The 23,616-nt window shown below is 42.8% G+C and overlaps 1 protein-coding gene across 4 annotated transcripts in view; it reads right to left on the bottom strand.

The window, feature by feature from the left end:
* Nucleotides 1-23,616, bottom strand: part of LOC118396467 (calcium-dependent secretion activator 2-like) — a 237,686-nt gene that overhangs the window by 155,132 nt on the left and 58,938 nt on the right. For all 4 annotated transcript variants that reach the window (XM_052465503.1, XM_052465505.1, XM_052465504.1 and 1 more), the window contains exon 3: nt 5,801-6,133. In XM_052465503.1, the coding sequence (XP_052321463.1) occupies nt 5,801-6,133 (333 nt within the window). The remainder of the gene's footprint in view (nt 1-5,800; nt 6,134-23,616) is intronic.

The raw sequence follows: 23,616 nt of genomic DNA, 5'->3' as shown, positions 1-23,616 counted from the left end.
CACATATGCAATCATGTAGTAACCAAAAAGGTGTTAAACAAATCAAAATATAATTTAGATTTGAGTATGTACATATCCCAACCAGAAGCCATGGATTACAGGCAACATCCGCACTGAGCTAAAGGCTAGAGCTGCCGCTTTAACCTTTTCATACGTGAGTTCCACATATCTCTATATCACTGTTACGCAACAGCACATTTAATCCGCGCTGCCCTCAAACCAAGGCATGCAGCCTGTTTTTATTCATAGGCTGTTTTCAACTTGTCAATTTCAAATGATTTTCTAGCAAGTTTTTATTTTCCAATAACAGTTTGAATTGAGGTGTGTTCCGCCTCCTTATTCATTCACATAAAAGTAGTCCTTTTAACTTTTGTGGACAATACATTTTTTTGACATTTCTGACCCAGATAAAATTCCCCAAGTACTTCTCAATTGTTGTGCAGTTCAAGTCTGCGGACATTTGCGCATCTCCCATCACAACAGGATCTGCACACACATGTTCACATTTTCCATTTGTTGCCCGCATCGCAGTCATTGTAGGTTTCATTACTAATAATAACTTTGGAAATGTGTGCCTTTCTATCAAAGTAAGTGCCTTATTGTGTTATAATAGTTTTTGTATGTCATGCCATTTCTACTGTAGCTCACTGTATGTATGGAGCATAATATAGTTGTGTATATTCCTTATAACCGCGGACACCCGAGGTAACGTTACTCATTTCATAACCTTTATGGTGTTATATTCAATCGTGCTTACGTAGCTAGCGACATTCTTCAATTAGCTCTGTAAAACAATGCTCATTGCGTCAGATAAGTATTAGCTTGTGTTGCATTTTGAAGCTACCCTGGCCTTATGACTCCGAAGTGGCGCAACGGTCTAAGGCACAGCATCGCAGTGCCAGAGGTGTTACTACAGACACCTCCTGGATTTGGTTCAAATCCAGGCTGCGTTTCTATCAAAGTAAGTGCCTTATTATGTTATAATAGTTTCTGTATGTGAACTGTACGTCCAATTACAAAAAAATACCTTGTTCAGTAATCATCTCATCCATTAGTTGGCGGTGAACTATGTGGCTATTGAGCGCAGCAGTGTCGATCAGATGGAAAAATATCTTCTTATAACACTTGGTCGTTTTCTGAGTACATTCCACAAAACTGTTCATCAAGTCCGACTTATCCAGTGCCCCCATTTTGAGGTTATAGTCAAGCGGTCCACCTTCCCTGTGGCCGACATGGTCGCTGTATGGACAGTGGAGAGGACATGGACGTCTCGTTTGTCATGCCACTTTACTGCCAGCTGTTGACCATTCTCCTTGAACTCCACCTCCCGTCTCTGCATCCGAATGTCGGCATCCCCTTCCTGTTCGACCTGACTGTGCTGTTGAAGAGCAGACTGCTGTACCAATTGTCCACATACAAAGTGTGTCCCTCGCTGAGATGAGGAGCCAGCATGGTCATCACCATGGACCCGGACACCCCAAGCCCCTCAAAATGTTGGATGTCAGTGGTGGACCCTGTGTAAACTATAATGTCCTGGACAAATCCAGTCTTCATGTTGCACATGACAAAGACCCTGACCCCAAATCTGTGCCTTTTGGAGGGAATATATTGACGGAACGCCAGCCTACCGTTCCATAACATCAGGGACTCATCAATGCATAGGTCCTTGTATGGCACAAAGACGCGACCAAACGCTGATGTCAGGCTGTTAAAAACAATTCTTATTTTGTATAACAGGTCATTTAGGATGGCAGTAGAATTGTTGACGAAAAGCAGGCATCGCAAAAGAACTAGAAAGCGGTCTTGGGAAAAGAGGTGGCAAAGGAAGGAGTTGCAAACATAGGGTCTGTGCTCCAGTATTCTCTTAGGGAGTTTTTCTTTACTATCCCCATAAGAAGGACAGTCACCAGGAAGGTATACATTTCACTAATTGTGGTTGTCACCCATTTAGCAAGTTTCCCCCTCACTCCTGGCTCTCTCTTCTCCTGTAGCTTCAAGGCAAAGCGATTGGTCTCCTATAATATGTCTCCCACCAGCTCCTCTGTCAGAAACAGCTTGAAGCACTCTGCCTCAGATGGAAATGGCAAGGGGCGTTGCACTCCAGACTGGGACTCATCAAAGCAAACAGCAGGGCCAGGAGGGGTGAAATGGCTGGCAGCCTTCCAGCTTCCACAGAACTCCTGTACTTCATCCACTGTCGGTCTGCCTCCATCACCACCAGCATTTTCAAAGGGACCTGGGAGTCCTCAGATTTAGGGTTCTCAATGGCTACAAGGTTGGGGGGCAGCTCCTCACAGTCACTGTCAGAATCTGATTCTTGACTTTCATACTCAGACTCATTGTCAGAATTTTTTTAAATCTCCAGAATTTCTGCATTTGTGAGTTGCCTCCTTTTGAAAAGACATTGCTAATGCTACAGCTTATCTCACTAGCGAAATACATAAACAACAACACTGAATGGCTCAGAGTGGGAATGAGAGGTTACGTGATTGACTGCCGGCACGCACCACTTGTATCAATAAATCACTGTCAGAAAATGTTTTGTGTGGTAATTATTGATATATTTACTGTTTTATTCATGTTTTCAAGTAATATTGACAAATCATGCATTCCGGTTCTTGCATAGATTGTAATGGGCACATATTATGTGTGTAAAATACTTTTTTGAAGGTTGTATTGATTATGATGAGCTAAGCTAATTCCAGCTATGTGTGGAGCCATGTTTGTTGACATACAATTCATTCTGGGTGTCATGTAATCTGTCGGACCAAAGATGTTATATTTTTATGGCTGGGGGGCAGTATTGAGTAGCTTGGATGAATAAGGTGCCAAAAGTAAACGGCCAGCTCCTCAGTCTCAGTTTCAGTTTCTTTATTATTAGTATTGGATAGAAAATACTCTAAAGTTTCTAAAACTGTTTGAATGATGTCTGTGGGTATAACAGAACTCATATGGCAGTCAAAATCCTGAGTTGAAATAAAAACAGGAAGTCAGAAATCTGAGCTTTGTATGTATTCACCAGAGTCCCCAATGAAATCCCCTTGAATATTTATCATGTAATTTCTTGTTTATGTTGACGCCATCTTTGCGGCTGTGGTGTTTTTACTTCTGAGCGCAGTCTCAGATTATTGCATGAGTTTCTTTTTCTGCAAAGTTAAAAAAAAATCTGACACAGCGGTTGCATTAAGGAGAGGTATATCTAGAATTCTATGTGTATAACTTGTATTATCATCTACATTTATGATGAGTATTTCTGTGGAATGATGTGGCTATGCAAAATCACTGGATGTTTTTGGAACTAGTGAATGTAACGCGCCAATGTAAACTCAGATTTTCTGATATAAATATGAATTTTATCAAACAAAACATGCATTTATTGTGTAACATGAAGTCCTATGAGTGTCATCTAATGAAGATTATCAAATGTTAGTGATTCATTTTATCTCTATTTGTGCTTTTTCTCATTCTTTGGCTGGTAAAATTGGCTGTGTATTTTAGTGAGTTGTTGGTGACCTAACACAATCGTTTGTGGTGCTTTCCCCGTAAATCCTAATTGAAATCGGACACTGTGGTGGGATTAACAACAAGACTACCTTGAAAACAATATAAAATACATGTATGTTTGAGGAATTTTAATTATGAGATTTCTGTTCTTTTGAATATGGCGCAGTGTACTTTCACTGGATGTTGTTATATCGCTCCCGGTAACGGCCTTAAGAATTTATAACAAAATGAGGTGAGTAAGGGTTCACTCATTTTTTGAGAACTTCCGGAAGTGAATGGTGGGATGTGAATGATGGTAGACGACACACCCCCATCAACATGCATACTATCAACAGACCAAACTCATCTCGTCTTCTCTTATTATCTTTGGTTGCTGTGAGAGAAAGAAAAGCATGGCTGGAGCGCAGAAACTACCCAACGTCGGATTACTTTCGATTTCTAGATAGTGTTTTATTCAATTATTTCGATCAATGGTGAGCTCACCCATGATGTGATTAATTATAATAGTAATTGCTATTAGCTAATTCATATTGTAGTTTGTCAGCCGAGAGGTATAAAAATGACCAATTATGTTATGTCAATCTTTCCTCAGTTAGCGCTAAGACAAATGTAGCCTACATTTTTTCGATTTGGATGATTGTGTTATGCTGTGGATACTTCTGTTAATGTCTGAACATTGCATCCAAAGATACTGCTCACATTCTGGACGTAACTTTGTAAGGACTGTGTTTATGGCCAACTCAAATGCTGATTGTTGCGTCATTCGAAACTGGCCGTTCTAAATAAGCATTCTATATCACATCGGTTTGATCGTACGCTACAGGGACCACTGTAGAATGATCACACCCCTGTGTTGGTAAGTGTGAAAAGGTTAAAGGAGCAGGACACTAAATCAGAAACGCTGACCCTCAACACAGGGGTCACTCAGGGGAGGGTGCTTATTCCCCTCCTGTACTCTCTGTTCACACACGACTGCGTGGCCGCACACACGACTCAAACACCATCATCAAGTTTGCCGATGACACAATGGTGGTGCCAGGACAACAACCTCTCCCTCAACGTGGGAGGACAAAGGAGCTTATCATGGACAACAGGAAACAAAGGGCCGAACACGCCCCCCCATCATATTGACGGGGCTGTAGTGGAGCGGGCCGAGAGCTTCAAGTTCCTAGGTGTCCACATCACTAAGGAACTATCATGATCCAAACACACCAACACAGTTGTGAAGAGGGCACAACAACGCCTCTTCCCTCTCAGGGGGCTGAAAAAATTTGGTATGGTAACTGCTCAGCATCCATCCGCAATGCGCTACAGAGGGTAGTGGTATGGCCAAGTACATCACTGGGGCCGAACTCCCTGCCATCCAGGACCTCTATACCAGGCGGTGTCAGAAGGAGGACCTAAAAATAGTCAAAGACTCCAGCCACCCAAGTCATAGACTGTTCTCTCTATTACGGCACAGCAAATGGTACTGGAGTGCTACGTCTGGGACCAAAAGGCTCCTGAACAACTTCTTCCCCTAAACAATAAGATTGCTAAATACACTAAACAAAAAATATAAACACAACGTGTGTCGGTCCCATGTTTCATGAGCTTAAATAACAGATCCCAGAAATGTTCCATGAGCACAAAAAAAAAATTATCTCTCAAATTTTGCGCACACATCTGTTTTCATCCCAAGGTCTAGTGTCTGCAGGTCTCATTATTTGAAATCATTCAAAGTATTACACATGGGAACACTGTCAGCCTTTAAAGCCATGAGGACTGACATTTAAATGCCTAAATCTAATTTACAGGAGGAACTGTATAACACATTTTAATGCACATTTCACTGCAGAGTGACACTGGTAGTAACATGTATTATTTATCAGGTTCTTCACAGCACATTATGGATGATAATAAAAATAATAATAATATATAGTAACAGTCAAAACTTTGGACAGCAATGGCATGTATTTAAATATACCCTTTAGATGAATAAGCCCAACCCGTTTACAGTTTACAAATGACTGTAACCACTGATCACGCCAACTAGTTACAGCCATCTCTTACTACTAATTGGTGGCCATGGAAGACCCCCTGGTAAAAGGTAAAGAGGTAGGAAAGGACATTTGACTCCAACATCCTCAATAGTATATTACTTGGGCATTGGGCGCATTGCATCGTAATTATACAATGTATCCTTGCATGAATCATTGTGTGGTTACCTAGGCAACACCTCCAACAATCTAGAAATAGATAATACAAATTTAGGGGGGGAGGGTGTGTGTGTTCGTGCATGTGGTCCATCGCTCACCTGACAGGCGTTGTACAGCAGCTGGTGCTCAAACTTCTTGATACCCAGAATCTGCTGGAACATCTCGTACAGTTGCTCCTTGCTGAGGATCATCTCGGACACGGCACTGAGGTGCATCCTCTGGGGCTGGCGCCGCAGGTCCTCATCCCCCCTGTAGATGGTGTCATACTTGGCGATCCAGGAGCTCAACACCGTCTCTTTGCTCAGGCCGTGGATTTTGGGCAAGCTGCTCACCCGCCGCTCAATGTTCTTTTTGAAGACGTCACGGAAGTCGCAGGCCGAGCAACCGCCACTCTGCACCATCCTGGACAACCGCTCGCTCTTCAGGAAGCCCTGTGCAAGTGGAAACCAGGGATCATAAGGACCCGGAAGAAAATACAACTAATGTAGTGCTGCTAAGTTAATGTAGCTAATTAATGCAGTTGGTTACCATCATTGCACTTTGTTATAGCTCCTGATAAACTTACCAATGACTCATGACCCCAGAGTCTAATCTCGCCGTTGCATCTCTGGGAAACAGTTATTTTTTGCATCTCATCATATGTACAGTAGATACAACTATGAAAATGATAAAGTTGATATAACATACCGAAAAACACAATATGGAACCCACGTAAATGAAGAAATTAAACAATAAAACGATATAGGTTGATTCAGCTCGTGGTAATCTCCTTACATGGGCTCCAGTTGTATTAAACATGCAGGAGTTATGCCCAGCTCAGGGCAGGCAGCCGCTATTAACCTCTATAATTACACAGAATGGATGTTTCTTCCTCAGGGCTTAACTGCAGACTCACTTAGATTCTTTCTGCTGGTAGTCATGACGTCTGGGAGAGGAGGATGATGGTACATGAAGTCCAGGTTTTTAGCCTCACTCAAGGGTCTCATCTGGATGTAGCATTTCCTATTAGGGGAGGCTAATCTTTTATTTGGCCCCTCAGTATAACGGGTTAGCTAGCTTTCCTAATACTCCTCAGGGAGAGAGAAGATAATTGGGTTCGGTTTACACCTGGGTACAGGGTCAAGATCTGTGAGGGGGTTGTACTGGCCTCTCTGCCTCAAAGAATCCCCAGACTCTTCACACGGTGTATGAGTGATATGCACATCCCAAACGTTCATAGGCTAGCAAGGACCACTATGAAAGAATGCCTGCACATGGCATGGATGTTCACGTGACGTGAAGGCTTTCGGATGGACAGATAAAAGAAGGCACGATCTGAGAATGTTGAAAGCGACATGATATTATTGGACCATCTAAAGGACAGGGGGCATTGGATTCCAGCAAAACAGGCATTAGCTACTTCTGTCAAGAAGAATGCTTACTGGAGCTGAAGTGCTCAAATATTTATGGTAGACAGTAGTTTAGAGAGGCTGGAGAAAGACATCGACTGACTAACTGGCTGACTAGGAGACAGACAGACAAACAGTGGAGCCCAGTATTGACAACGTGCGTCACTGATTCTGTTTGATCCCGTTTTGGAGGAACGATGCAAAGGCGTCTTGGGGTACAGAGAGCTACTAGTGCATGAACAGCAGATGGAGAAGAATCGTGGCTCCTCGTGGGGAGTAATGGTGCGGAACAAAAGCATTTTGCGTCAGAGAGTCTCTGGGAGGGAGGAAACCACAAACCAACAAAACAAATGTGTTTGTGTCGAGAGCAAAGCCATTTCCTGAGCCAGACTGAGATTTCAGCACATCAGGGGGTAACACTGCTGCTGACGGGCTGCCAACTCTCTAGGCCAAGTTTCTCTGAACTGCAGTTAGAAAGAGAGATCCAGGCTTTATGAAGATAAATGGAAATTGGCCAGAGTTAACTAGATAAAGATGTGGTGACAGATGTAGCTGCCACTGGCATGTACTGCTAACGGGGCGAGAACAGCCAAGACATGTTCCTTTGAACTGCAGTAAGGAGAAAGAAATAACAGCCCACCACATAAATAGTAATGGCAAATTGCAAAGCAGGAAAAACTAGAGTTTGCTAGACAAAGATGGAGGAGGTAGGCTAACAGCCTCCTGCTCTGCTATCAAAAACTGATTGGCCTGAGTTCAATCTTATTTTGTTAGCCAGGTGCGATGCAGCGCTAGGCAACACTGGTGCAGTGAGGTGAATTTAGCAAATTGTTCAGTGAGTCAAAGAAAGCATGTGGGGGGAACTTATGTCAACTTATGTCATGCCTCAATTGCAGGGGTGTCAAACTCAATTTCTGGAAGGCTGAGTATCTTAAGCCTTGTTCATATTGCCAGTTTGAAGTGACTCATCCCCTGTTCCTGAAGTCTAAATACCCAAAAACCTAATGGAGTCGGATATTTCAAGCCACAGTGGAAACTACCTTCGTAGGTGGTTTGAAGTCAAACACAAATCTGATTCCTTGCCAGACGGCTTGTGTCTGATCGGTCAAATCGGATTTACTTGCACTCAAGTAGATTTTAAGACTGTTATTTGGCATATTTTGTTGCTTGCTTGCTACTTTGTTGCTTGCTAGCTACTCTCATCTCTAATAGAGTTCGATCCAGAGTTGGAGGAATTCGAGGAGAGGGAGTTGGGATGTTGTTTACACACTGAAATTGACTGAAATGCGATCACATGAACTGGTTATACTGTACTGTCCTTGGCCAACTCAAACCGAAAACCAAATGACTTCGCTTCTATGTAGTGCATCATTTTCTAAAGCTACTTTCCTGCTACAGCGATAAGAAGATCAAATTGAGCACACTGCAAATACTACAACATGACCACTTTGGAATTGAAGTCGTGTTCATTTCAGCACTATACTACTTGGCATGCTCCCTTGAAACATGAACGGTATTCTATGCTCTAGCCCTCACGACTCATCCGCCATACCTTACAAGCTCCTATACATATGTTTGAGTCCACGTCACAACCCCCCCCCGTTGCTAAATTAAATGTCTCTGTGTTGGTAATTGTGGTCGCCACTGAGGGCCTCCGAGAGCTTTATGGCTAATGCCTTCATTATATGCGGTCACCCATTATTACTAATGAATCTGCCACCAAGGGATTTCCTCTCTCCCTGCTGTTTGACTTAATTGAGGGTTTAAAATCTCATTGAACTATTTATAACCAACACTGCTCCGAGTTTACTCCTCAGTTAAGAGATTAATAAAATAAGCTCCCGTCACAGCCTTTGGTTGTATAATTAAAGTTATTATCTGCAGAAATGAATCTACTAAGGAAGATGGAAACAGATCTGAAAGCCTGGCTGGAAAAATATAACTGACACAGGGAGAGATAGCTGTCAGGTTTGGAGCTCTTGGATTTTAACTGCAAACAGCTGAATTTGTCTGAGACGATTTTTCTTGCTCTACAGAAATGAATAGAATTTCAATGTGAGTGGAGTTATGCATGCGGGGAGAGGAGAGTGAGGGAGAATCTGAACAGTTGTTTATTGAATCAGAGGAGATGTGCATCCTTTGAGAAATCAGTGTTTCTTCCTTCAAAATAACAACTTTAGACAATTCAAAAATACCTCTTTGGAAAATAAAGGAGCAACTACTGCACACGATACAGTGCCTATAGAAAGTCCCTACCTTTAAACTTTTTTTCACATTTTGCTGCCTCTTAAGGATCGGACCCTTTTTTCAAGGATATGCATATTCTTGATATCAATTTAAAGGAATCACTGAAGTTTGTGGAAATGTGAAATTAATGTAGAAGAAAATAACACATTAGATCTGGTAAAAGAAAATACAAACCAAGAAAACATGCATTTTCAACTTATTTTTTTGTTCCATCATCTTTGAAATGCAAGAGACATTAAGATAGGATCCTAGGTGTGATTTAGACTTTGCCCACAAGATGGCGGCAGTGTCTGTGCAAAGTGTCAGACTGATCCAGTGAAGAATGACCTCATTACACAATATTTTGCATCAAGTCTGCCAGGAGTTTGTCCAAATGTGCCGAATTGATGAACTTATACATTTTCAAGTACATAAGTACAGAGAACATACAAAAATGCTTTGGTAATAAAATAAAATCAGTTTACACATTCCCAGGAATGTCATACATGATGGATCATTAGCTTATACACTAACCTTTAGCTTATACACCACACACATCTAGATGGCCAGCTGGGCTGGGTGTGGAGCCAGAGACAGCAATGGGTTCAAACTGTAGACTCCAGTTCCTACATTTGAATGTAAACATTTATTTTATCAAACAAAACTACACTACATTTTATCTCTGGGACCCTCAGGATGACAAATCAGATCAATATTACTGAATGGAAGTACATTATTTACCTTCAGAGGTGAATGTATCAAACCAGTTGCCGTGATAAGTGTTTAGTTGTTGTGCACTATCCTCAAACAATAGCATGTTTTGTCCTATAATAGCTACTGTAAATTTGATACTTCAGTTAGATTGACAATAATTTAAGCTTTCTGCCCATATAAGACATGTCTATGTCCTGGAAAAGTTTTCTAGTCACATTCTCATATTGCGCAACAACTGTCTAGTGACACTGATCCCGTAGAGGTTCAAATTAAATTAAAAAAGGGATTAAATGCGATGCTTTCCTCCAGATCTACCCAACCTACTATACAGTAGCTCCACACTGACATGATTGTTTGACGGTAGGTAGAGGCAGTAGGCCCTGTATAAACACAAACTCACTTCCTTGACAACTTTCTTCACAACAGCTCTGCTCTGCTTGCGAAGCACAATACGTATGAATGCCCTGACTTCTGCAGAGGCTAAATCGCAGTAAATGCTATACGGCCAATACAGACGCTGGATTTACCATAAGTCGGCTATAAAGCAGGAGATGTGGGACCAGATCCCTCACAGGGACATTGTGATTACGTCTGGCAGGTCTAATAAGAGAAAGAAGGGGGAACCCAAAGGCTTTCTGGCATTTAAACCAACTTGGCCGGGCTAGTGAACGCCGGCAGTTAATCTCATGGGAAGTCCTAGAGCCCGATGAAGCCTGTCGCACTGATAAGCACACTGTACTAGAGAGATAAATTACATTGCAAGCCTGTTCCAAACAGCCCATCACAGTACAACAAAGCCAGTGTTAGTGGCTCAAGGCATATTGACTCTCATTTAAACCAGCCAATTAGTTTGTCTGATATTGTGACCATATTGCAAACAGTTAAGAATGTGTAAGGCCCAAAATGTACTGTACAAGCTCTTTGGTTATCGCTTTGAGCAGGCTGAATCACATCCGCCCGTGATTGGGAGTCCAATAGGGCGGCGCACAATTGGCCCAACGTCGTCCAGGTTTGGCCGGGGTAGGCTGTCATTGTATATAAGAATTAGTTCCTAATAACTGAATTTAAAAACTTTTTTTTTTTTTTAAATGTCATCCCAGAGATGTGGAAATACGGCATTATCAACATACCCAATTCAGAAGACAAAAGGATACCAATAAACTATCGTGGTATAGCCCTGACCTCTGCTATGTATAAACTATTTTGTTGTGTTCTGTTTACCCGCACTTAATATCATATCATATCAATATCATAGCAGATGAGCAAAATGGGTTAAAAAAGAAACAGAGCTGCCTTAACCATAATCATAGATTCAAGGGGGGGAGTCACATTTCTGTTTTTTCATTGATTTCTCTAAAGCTTTTGACCACATTCAAGGAGAACTCCACCCCAAAACAATATTTTGGTATTTGTTTCATTAGTCCATTGTTGACATAGTCCCAAATGATTTGCTTGTCAGCAATCAAATTTTCAAGATATGTAACTTTCAAAATACAGAAATCATCCCCATTAATGCAAAATGCATCATAGGGGGTTGATTTCTGTATTTTGAAAGTTACATATCTGGAAAACTTGAAAGAAACACCTGTCTATATAAGGTTCCACAGTTGACAGTGCATGTCAGAGCAGAAACTATGAAGTCCAAGGAAATGTCATTTGATCTCCGAGATAGAATTGTGATGAGGCATATACACTGCTCAAAAAAATAAAGGGAACACTAAAATAACACTAAAATAACACATCCTAGATCTGAATGAATGAAGTTTACTTATTTCTTTACATAGTTGAATGTGCTGACAACAAAATCACACAAAAATTATCAATGGAAATCAAATTTATCAACCCATGGAGGTCTGGATTTGGAGTCACACTCAAAATTTAAGTGGAAAACCAAACTACAGGCTGATCCAACTTTGATGTAATGTCCTTAAAACAAGTCATATGGTCTCACAAGGGGTCTGAGAATCTCATCTCGGTACCTAATGGCAGTCAGGCTACCTTTGGCTGTGCGGCCCCCCAAAGAAATGCCACCCCACACCATGACTGACCCACCGCCAAACCTGTCATGCTGGAGGATGTTGCAGGCAGCAGAACTTTCTCCATGGCGTCTCCAGACTCTGTCACGTCTGTCACATGTGCTCAGTGTGAACCTGCTTTCATCTGTGAAGAGCACAGGGCGCCAGTGGCAAATTTGCCAATCTTGGTGTTCTCTGGCAAATGCCAAACGTCCTGCACGGTGTTGGGCTGTAAGCACAACCCCCAACTGTGGACGTCGGGCCCTCATACCACCCTCATGGAGTCTCTTTCTGACCGTTTGAGCAGACACATACACATTTGTGGCCTGCTGGAGGTAATTTTGCAGGGCTCTGGCAGTGCTCCTCCTGCTCCTCCTTGCACAAAGGCTGAGGTAGCGGTCCTGCTGCTGGGTTGTAGCCCTCCTACGGCCTCCTCCACGTCTCCTGATGTACGGGCCTGTCTCCTGGTAGCGCCTCCATGCTCTGGACACTACGCTGACAGACACAGCAAACCTTCTTGCCACAGCTCGCATTGATGTGCCATCCTGGATGAGCTGCACTACCTGAGCCACTTGTGTGGGTTGTAGACTCCGTCTCATGCTACCACTAGAGTGAAAGCACCGCCAGCATTCAAAAGTGACCAAAACATCAGCCAGGAAGCATAGGAACTGAGAAGTGATATGTGGTAACCACCTGCAGAACTCTTTATTGGGGGTGTCTTGCTAATTGCCTATAATTTCCACCTGTTGTCTATTCCATTTGCACAACAGCATGTGAAATGTATTGTCAATCAGTGTTGCTTCCTACGTGGACAGTTTGATTTCACAGAAGTGTGATTAACTTGGAGTTACATTGTGTTGTTTAAGTGTTCCCTTTATTTTTTTGAGCAGTGTATTTGTGGAATGGTATAAAACAATTCATAGAGTGTTAAAAGTTTCCAAGAGCACAGTGGTCTCCATCACTGGGAAATTGAAAGCATATGGAACTATCCGAGTCTGCCTAGAGTTGATTGTCCGACCAAACTGAGCAACCGGGTAAGAAGGACCTTGGTCAGGGAGGTAACCAAGAACCCAATGACCACTCAGACAGAATTACAGAGTTACTTGGACTGAGATGTGAGTACCTGCCAGAAGGACCACAGTCTCTACAGCACTTCACCAATCTGGGCTTTACGGGAGAGTGGCCAGACGGAAGCCACTCCTCAGAAAATGGCACATGACAACACGCCTGTAGTTTGCCAAAAGGCATATTAAAGAACCTGAAAACATAAGGTGAAAGATTCTGTGGTCTGATGAGACCGAAATGTAGCTCTTTGGCCTGAATGCAAAATGCTGTCTGGAGAAAACCAGGCACAGCTCATCACACATCTAACACCATCCCTATCGTAAAGCATGGTGGTGGCAGCATCATGCTATGGGGATGCTTTTCAGTGGCAGGGACTGGGAGACTGTAGAGAGAGAGAGAGAGAACAATGAATGGAGCCAAATACAGGAATATCCTTGATGAGAATCTGCTTCAGGCACAAACGACCTTAGACTGGAGCAAAGATTTACATTCCAACAGGACAATGACCCCAAGCGTACAGCCAAAGCATTGCTGGAATGGCTTCAGAACAAGTCCTTGAAATGGCCCAGCCAAAGCCCAGCGTATTTCATTTTCAATAAATGTGCAAACATTTCTAAAAACATGTTTTCAATTGGTCATTATGAGGGATTGTGTGTAGATGGGTGAGAAAAAAATAAAAAATAAATTGAATTCAGGCTGTATCAACAAAATGTGGAATAAGGGGTATGAATACTTTCTGAAGACACTGTATATTAATGATCTCATTGGCCTTCAAAGCTCTTGGAAAAGGTGTCTGTATAAACAATGAATGATTGTCTGTTATTTTATATGCAGATGACATTAAATGAAAGTTAAATGTTAAAAAAATGTTTTAACTGGTGTGAACAATGGAAACTGAATATCAATGTAGACAAAACTAGGTCGTACACTATAGGAACTTAGTGCCTAGGACAACTTTTATCTTCTCCTGTGGTCCTGCCACAGATGTTGTCAGTGAGTACAAGTATCTGGGGTTGATTATCAATACATTTTTGGATTAATGTGTAATTAAATAACACTAATATGTGAGAACAATGTTTTTTTTTTTAACAAGGTCATTATAGTAAGGTTGGTAGCAACCTGTGAAAATCGTTGTGGAAACCAGTTGCAGCTCAGGTTGACTACAAACCCCACAATCCAGTGCTCTCTCTATGGGCTGGCTGGCTGGCTAGCAAGCAAACGAAGCTACACACAATAATACCAAAGTCAATAGCAGCATGTGAAGTAGCAAGATAGGCGTAAAAACAAACACCACTATTAATTTAGGAGTCTTAAATCTCACCATGTTCAACTGGCAGATCGATGTGCCTCGAATGGCGATGTGCCTCGTAATGGCCATGCAACGGCACCATGCAATGCACCCTGGACTGAAGAGGCAGACAAATAGGAGAAATGTGGTGGAGCTTCTGTTAAATTACACAATTCTCGAGGTTGGTATATTACAGAAATATGATCAATGGCTCATTCGTGAGAAGACAACCTCCCTCGTTATGAAACAAGTCAGTATTGTAATCTGACATGTATTATAGACGTTTTCACGATCTAAAAGTCATATTCCTAATCAATTCCAGTATAGTGAGAGCGGCTTTATCGCAGTGCTACGTTATACTGGCCAAATTTCTGCCTGCTTGAACGACAATAGCTCAGATACACGTGAAAACATGAAATGAACCCTGTCCATCTCTCGCTCAGAGATGCACAACAACAATATAACATAAAAAAAATGAGTGAATCTTTCCTTTAAGTACATAGCTAACCATGCAAATTGTGCCTATGGCGCAATCATTGCAAAGTGTAAAGCCACGGGTGGCCTACCATTTAAATGCTTCACAAAACTGTTTGAAACGTTGGTGCTAGTTATTATTACACAGGCTGCAGGAGTATGGGGGCACATAAATTATACGTGTGTTAATTATGTTTGTAACCATGCCTGCAGAATCAGACTTTACCTTGGTGTGAGTAAAATCATCAACTCATCCCTGACCGCTGGCTACGTCCCTTCCGTCTTCAAGAGAGCGAGAGTTGCACCCCTTCTGAAAAAACCTACACTCGATCCCTCCGATGTCAACAACTACAGACCAGTATCCCTTCTTTCTTTTCTCTCCAAAACTCTTGAACGTGCCGTCCTTGGCCAGCTCTCCCGCTATCTCTCTCAGAATGACCTTCTTGATCCAAATCAGTCACGTTTCAAGACTAGTCATTCAACTGAGACTGCTCTTCTCTGTATCACGGAGGCGCTCCGCACTGCTAAAGCTAACTCTCTCCCTCTGCTCTCATCCTTCTAGACCTATCGGCTGCCTTCGATACTGTGAACCATCAGATCCTCCTCTCCACCCTCTCCGTGTTGGGCATCTCCGGCGCGGCCCACGCTTGGATTGCGTCCTACCTGACAGGACGCTCCTACCAGGTGGCGTGGCGAGAATCTGTCTCCTCACCACGCGCTCTCACCACTGGTGTCCCCCAGGGCTCTGTTCTAGGCCCTCTCCTATTCTCGCTATACACCAAGTCACTTGGCTCTGTCATAACCTCACATGGTCTCTCCTATCATTGCTATGCAGACGACACACAATTAATCTTCTCCTTTCCCCTTCTGATGACCAGGTGGCGAATCGCATCTCTGCATGTCTGGCAGACATATCAGCGTGGATGACGGATCACCACCTCAAGCTGAACCTCGGCAAGACGGAGCTGCTCTTCCTCCCGGGGAAGGACTGCCCGTTCCATGATCTCGCCATCACGGTTGACAACTCCATTGTGTCCTCCTCCCAGAGCGCTAAGAACCTTGGCGTGATCCTGGACAACACCCTGTCGTTCTCAACTAACATCAAGGCGGTGGCCCGTTCCTGTAGGTTCATGCTCTACAACATCCGCAGAGTACGACCCTGCCTCACACAGGAAGCGGCACAGGTCCTAATCCAGGCACTTGTCATCTCCCGTCTGGATTACTGCAACTCGCTGTTGGCTGGGCTCCCTGCGTGTGCCATTAAACCCCTACAACTCATCCAGAACGCCGCAGCCCGTCTGGTGTTCAACCTTCCCAAGTTCACTCACGTCACCCCGCTCCTCCGCTCTCTCCACTGGCTTCCAGTTGAAGCTTGCATCCGCTACAAGACCATGGTGCTTGCCTACGGAGCTGTGAGGGGAACGGCACCTCAGTACCTCCAGGCTCTGATCAGGCCCTACACCCAAACAAGGGCACTGTGTTCATCCACCTCTGGCCTGCTCGCCTCCCTACCACTGAGGAAGTACAGTTCCCGCTCAGCCCAGTCAAAACTGTTCGCTGCTCTGGCTCCCCAATGGTGGAACAAACTCCCTCACGACGCCAGGACAGCGGAGTCAATCACCACCTTCCGGAGACACCTGAAACCCCACCTCTTTAAGGAATACCTAGGATAGGATAAAGTAATCCTTCTCACCCCCCCCCCCTTAAAAGATTTAGATGCACTATTGTAAAGTGGCTGTTCCACTGGATGTCATAAGGTGAATTCACCAATTTGTAAGTCGCTCTGGATAAGAGCGTCTGCTAAATGACTTAAATGTAATGTAAATGTAAAAAACATGTCAAATTTTGCTATTGAAGGCGACATGGTCTTGAAAACGAGATGATATGCTATATTTAAAAAAAATGGCAGAGATTTTGCAAGAAAATCAACACTTTTAGAGAGCAATGAACTAACGTGGTACCAACTAATAAACAAACCTGAAAGTAACAAACTGCGCACCTAGTGCCTTTTTACATTCACTTTTGGGACACAATCCTATGACATATTGTTTTAACCAAGCAATATTTATCTAAACCCTTTTGCTAAATTTAGATGTGTGGTGCGTTGATACACAAACACTCCCTTAGATAAAGGTGTATGTACTTTTTATAACGACAGCTCCATCGAAACTAAAGCTCATGCCTTGCTTTAAAACGATATTACAGATCTTATTTTTTTGTCAACTGTCCAGCCCAAATAAAAATGGTCTTATACTTATTTCCCACCATAATTTGCAAATAAATTCATAAAAAATCCTACAATGTGATTTTCTGGATTTATTTTCTCATTTTGTCTGTCATAGTTGAATTGTACCTATGATGAAAATTACAGGCCTCGTCTTTTTAAGTGGGAGAACTTGCACAATTGGTGGCTGACTAAATACTTTCCCCCCCCACTGTAGCTGTCTATTCCTCTGTTTCATTCCCGTGCTTGTATTAATGTCGTTATGTTTTTCATGTCCAGACGCTCTCCTGTCCTGTTTCATGTCTGTTTATTAATTAAAATGTTCACTCCCTGTACTTGCTTCTTGTCTCCAAGTGACTGTCCTTAGACTACTGCTATGTAATATGTTCTCCATCATGAACTGCATTTTTTCTCTCAAGGTCTCCTGTTATAATCAATGAGGCTTTCACCTAGCCAACATCGCTTTAAGGTGACTCCCGGCTGTGGCAAACGACTTTGTAAAATGTGACTGAAGAAAGCCCTTTTTACATCCGCAGTTGTAACAAAGTAAATATACATGTGGCAAAATCCTAAATTGAGGAATGCGTGAGTAACTACAACATTTGCACAAATCTGTGCCACCCTGATCTGTTTCACCTGTCTTTGTGCTCGTCTCCAACCCCCTTCAGGTGTCACAAATTTTCCCCATTATTCCCAGTGCATTTAAACCTGTGTTCTCTGTTGCCAGTTTGTTTTGTTCGTCAAGTCTACCAGTGTTTTTCTGCTTGCTCCTGTCTGTTTCCAGTTTCTGTTTTCTAGTTTTCCCGGGTTAAAATCAAAATCAAAATGTATTTGTCACATGCTTCAAATACAAGTACAAGTTACTTACAAGCCCTTAACCAACAGTGCAGTGAAAGAAGAGTTAAGAAAATATTTACAAAACTAAAGTAAAAATGTATAAAAAGTAACACAATCAAAACTATAACGAGGCTATATACAGGGGGTACTGGTCCCGAGTCAGTGTGTGGGGGTACAGGTTAGTTGAGGTAATTTGTACATGTAGGTAGGTGTGAAGTGACTTTGCATAGAGTAGATAATAAACAGCGAGGTGTGGAGGGGGTCAATATAAATAGTCCGGTGGCCATTTGATTAATTGTTCAGCAGTCTTATGGCTTGGGGGTAGAAGCTGTTAACTTCTTGGTGACTGGGGGGCAGTATGAGTAGCTTGGAATAAGGTGCCCTGAGTAAACTGCCTGCTACTCAGCCATAAAAGCTAGAATATGCATTTAATTCGTATGTATGGATAGAAAACACTCTGAAGTTTCTAAAACTGTTTGAATGATGTCTGAGTATAAACAGAACTCATTTGGCAGGCAAAAACCTGAGAAAAAAATCCAACCAGGAAGTGGGAAATCTGAGGTTGGTCATTGTTCAACTCATTCCCTATTGAAGATACAATGGGATATTGGTCATGTTGCACTTCCTAAGGCTTCCACTAGATGTCAACAGTCTTTAGAACTTTGTTTGAGGCTTCTACTGTGTAGTGGGGCCGGATGGGAGGGGAATGAAGCAGAGCTCTGCCAGAATGCTTTGAGCTCGTGGCGCGCGGTCATGTGAGAGTTAGCTCGCGTTCCTTTGCAAAGGAATTCTCCGGTTGGAACATTATTGAAGATTTATGTTAAAATATCCTAAAGATTGATTCTATACTTAGTTTGACATGTTTCTACGGGCTGTAACGGAACTTTTTGGACTTTTCGTCCAACCTTTCAGGTGGACGCGCGTTTGGATTTGTTTACCAAACGCCCTAACAAAGGAAGGTATGTGGACATAAATTAACTTTATCAAACAAATCAAACATTTATTGTGGAACTGGGATTCCTGGGAGTGCATTTTGATGAAGATGATCAAAGGTAAGTGAATATTTATTACATTTAACATTTAAGTCATTTAGCAGACGCTCTTAACATTTATTGTGGAACTGGGGGATTCCTGGGAGTGCATTTTGATGAAGATGATCAAAGGTAAGTGAATATTTATAATGCTATTTCTGACTAATGTTGACTACACAACATGGATATCTCTTTGGCTGGTTTGAGCTCTGAGCACCGTACTCAGATTATTGCATGGTTTGCTTTTTCCGTAAAGTTTTTTTGAAATCTGACACAGCGGTTGCATTAAGGAGAAGTGGATCTAAAAGTTCCATGTATAATAGTATCTTTTATCAATATTTATTATGAGTATTTCTGTGAATTGATGTGGCTCTCTGCAAAATCACTGCATGTTTTGGAACTACTGAACATAACACGCCCATGTAAAATGAGATTTCTTGATATAAATATGCACTTTATCGAACAAAACATACATGTATTGTGTAACATGAAGTCCTATGAGTGTCATCTGAGATCAAAGGTTAGTGATTCATTTTATCTCCATTTATGCTTTTTGTGACTCCTCTCTTTGGCTGGAAAAATGGCTGTGTTTTTCTGTGATTGGTGGTGACCTAACATAATCGTTTGTGGTGCTTTCGCTGTAAAGCCTTTTTGAAATCAGACACTTTGGATAGATTAACGAGAATTTTATCTTTAAAATGGTGTAAAATACTTGTATGCTTGAGGAATTTTAATTGAGATTTTTGTTGTTTTGAATTTGGCACCCTGCACTTTCACTGGCTGTTGGCACGGTGGGACGCTACAGAGAAAACAGTCTATGACTTGGGTGACTGGAGTCTCTGACAGTTTTATGAGCTTTCCTCTGACACCACCTATTATATAGGTCCTGGATGGCAGGAGGCTTGGCCCCTCGGATGTACTGGGTCGTACGCATTAAAGGAGGCCAAATTCTTCAAACTGGACCACCGCAAAGCTTACAATCTGGTGAGAATCAGGGAGGGAGATTAATGGAAAACTGCCTTTAACACCCCTAGTGGCCTTTGACTATTTAGTCATGTCATTCTGATTATCAAACTCACCAGCAGTCTTCCAAGCATTGGTCAATGACACTCTTAGGGATATGTTGAATCGGTTCGTCTTTGTTCACCTCAACGACATCCCGATCTTCACGACATCCTGATCTTCACCAAGACCCTCCCGGAAGTCCTGAGGTGCCTCCTACAGAGTCAACTATACGTCAAGATTGAGAAGTGTGAGTTCCATGTATTGCAAGTCTCTTTCCTGGGCCACATCTCTACAGCCAGTATCCAAATGGACCCTGTTAAGGTCAGGGCGGTCACTGACTGGCCCCGTCCCGCCTCACTTAAACAAGTCCAGCGGTTCCTCGGGTTTGCCCATTTTTACAGATGTTTTCTAGGCAACTTTGGTGCAGTGGCAGCGACTCTCATAGCCCTAACCCGCAAGCCCCAGACCCAATTTGTTTAGACCCCCGAGGCTGACAGGGTATTTCATGGAGCTCAATGGATGTTTCACCTCCGGACCCTCATTCATCCTGATCCAACTCGTCCCTTCGTGGTAGAGTTTGATTTCTCGGATACCGGAGCAGGGGTGGTCCTTCCACAATGGAACGAGGGGGACAAGAGATTGCACCCATGTGCCTTTCTTTCAAAGCAGTTCTCGCCAGCAGAACACAACTATGCTGTAGGCAACCGGGAGCTCTTGGCACTCAAGTGGGCCCTTGAGGGGTGGAGACAGTGGTTGGAGGGGGCACCTAATCCTTTCTTGATCTGTACGGACCATAAAAACTTGGACGCCATTCAAAAATCCAGGAGGTTGAACGCTCGCCAGGATAGGTGTGCAGTTTTTTAACAGGTTCAACATCACTCTAGCCTATCGCACAGGATCCAAGAATCACAAAGCGGATGCCCCATCCCACCAACACAATGTCTTTAACAAGGAGATGGACTACAAGCCCATCATCCCCAGCTCCCACATTTATTTATTTATCTGTTATTTTACCAGGTAAATTGACTGAACACATTCTCATTTGCAGCAACAACCTGGAGAATAGTTACAGGGGAGAGGAGGGGGATGAATGAGCCAATTTTTAAACTGGGGATTATTAGGTGACCGTGATGGTTTGATGGCCAGATTGGGAATTTAGCCAGGACATCAGGGTTAACACCCCTACTCTTACCTATAAGTGCCATGGGATCTTTAATGACTGCAGAGAGTCAGGACACCCATTTAACGCCCCATCCGAAAGACAGCACCCTAAACAGGGCTGTCCCCAATCACTGGCCTGGGGCATTGGGATATTTTCTAGACCAGAGGAAAGAGTGCCTCCTACTGGCCCTCCAACACCACTTCCAGCAGCATCCGGTCTCCCATCTAGGGACTGACCAGGTCCAACCCTGCTTAGCTTCAGAAGCAAGCCAGCAGTGGTATGCAGGGTGGTATGCTGCTGGCTATTATGGTTCCGTGTTACGGAGTATAGAGACCATGGTATGACAAGGCAAGACCCAAGAACCTGACCCCACAAACAGACTATTTTCCGCGATCAGCCCGTTCCTGAGTACTACAATGGGGACACTCCTCTGAATTAACTGGGCATCCAGGGGTTAAATCGGACCCTCGACTTCCTGAGGCGGAAATTCTGGTGGCTCAACATGATTGTGGATGTGAGATCCTTTGTTGCGGCCTGTTCCACCTGTGCCCAAAGCAATTCCTCATGACAGCGACCGGCTGGGTTGCTCCAAACTCTGCCCAACCCCAGCCGGACCTGGTCCCTCCTGTCCATATAGTTTATCACAGGGTTGCATGCTGATCATGATTACCCATGTCTTTCGACTACACGGACCTCCCCAGGACATTGTCTCGGATTGTGGGCCCCAGTTTGTCACACGGTATTGGAAAGCCTTCTACTCCCTTTTGGGGCCGTCGGTGAGTCTCTCCTTGGGGTTCCACCCACAGTCGAATGGGCAAACAGAGAGCGGGCCAACCAGAACCTGGAGAAGTTCCTCCACTGTTTTGTCTCCACCCAGGCCAGCAACTGGAGCAAGTTCCTCGTCTGGGCGGAGCATGCTCACATCACACTGCCGAACTCATCCACTGGACTGTCGCTGTTCGAGTGTCAGTTTAGGCAAAACTACTAATTAGGTCAGTATCTTTCAACGTAATAATAGAACAACTCAATATGTTCTATTGAAATAGTGTTAAAGCAATTAATGATTGAATGTTTTATTTATTTTAAAACATAATCTTGAGTCAGGTCATGGGACAGCCACCTCAATAGAAATAACTGTATAAAACAATGACTTTGTAATATATTAATTGAACAATATGTTTGTTATTGCCTTGGATTGAATTAGAACATAACATGATGTAAATAAAATGTCCTAAGTTTGGAGACTTAACTGTTTTTTTTGTATGGTTTTCTTCTGGGGTGGGACTGCAATTTGCACCACTTCTGTAGAATCACCCATACAAAATCAGTGCCACTCTCCTCTCTGCACGCCCCCTCAGTGAAAGTAAATCCACTTTCATGCCACGTTTAGTGTTCGCTCTGAAACACATATCAAAGCAAACAGATGCTTGCAGGAGCCGCCATAAAACCACCACGCTCCCACTCTGTCCTACGAAGCCACCAGAGAAACAGGTGCGGAGTTGACTGCTGCAGAGGACAGCAGGATCCCTTGTTTGTGGCAAAGATTCTCTGGATTCAGAGACAGCTTGATTCAACCACAAATGCCTTGCAAAGGGCACAAAAAAAAATCAGACATGGAATATCCCCTTGAGCATTGTGAAATTAATAATTACAATTTGGATGGTGTTTCAATCCACCCAGTCAGTACAAAGATACAAGTGTCCTTCCTGACTCAGTCGCTGGCTAGGAAGGAAACCGCTCAGGGATTTCATCATGAGGCCAATGGTGACTTTAAAACAAGTTACAGAGTTGAATGGCTTTGATAGGAGAAAACAGAGGATGGATCAACAACATTGTAGTTACTCAACAATACTAACCTAATCGACAGAGTGAAAATAAGAAAGCCTGTACAGAATTTAAAAGAATCCAAAACATGCATACTGTTTGCAACAAGGCACTAAAGTAATATTGCAAAAAATGTCGAAGCAATTCACTTTTTGTCCTGAATACAATGTGTTGTATTGGATTTGCCCCAAACATATTACTGAGTTTTGCTCTCCGTATTTTCAGGCATAGTGTTGGCTGCATCATGTTATGGGTATGCTTGTAATCATTAAAGGACTGGGGAGTTTTTTTTTCAGAAAAGAAAATGGAATAGAGCTAAGCACAGGCAAAATCCTAGAGGAAAACCTGGTTCAGTCTGCTTTCCATCAAACACTGGGAGATTAATTTCCCTTTCAGCAGAACAATAACCTAAACCTCAAGGCAAAATCTACACTGGAGTTGCTTAACAAGAAAACAGGGAATGTTCCGGAGAGTCAACTTGAAAACCTATGGTAAGACCTGAAAATGGTAGTCTAGCCATGATCAACAACCAATTTGATAGAGCTTGAATAATTTTTTTAAGAGACTTACTTTAAAAAAAACTCATAGTCGATGCCAAAATGTGCTTCGACAAAGTATTGACTCAGGGGTGTGAATCCTTAGGTAAATTATATATTTCTGT

The sequence above is a fragment of the Oncorhynchus keta genome, chromosome 17 (assembly GCF_023373465.1).
Source record: "Oncorhynchus keta strain PuntledgeMale-10-30-2019 chromosome 17, Oket_V2, whole genome shotgun sequence".
Taxonomy (NCBI): Eukaryota; Metazoa; Chordata; class Actinopteri; order Salmoniformes; family Salmonidae; genus Oncorhynchus; species Oncorhynchus keta.
Note: the sequence above shows the minus strand (reverse complement) of the source record. Positions and strands in the feature narration are given on the sequence as shown.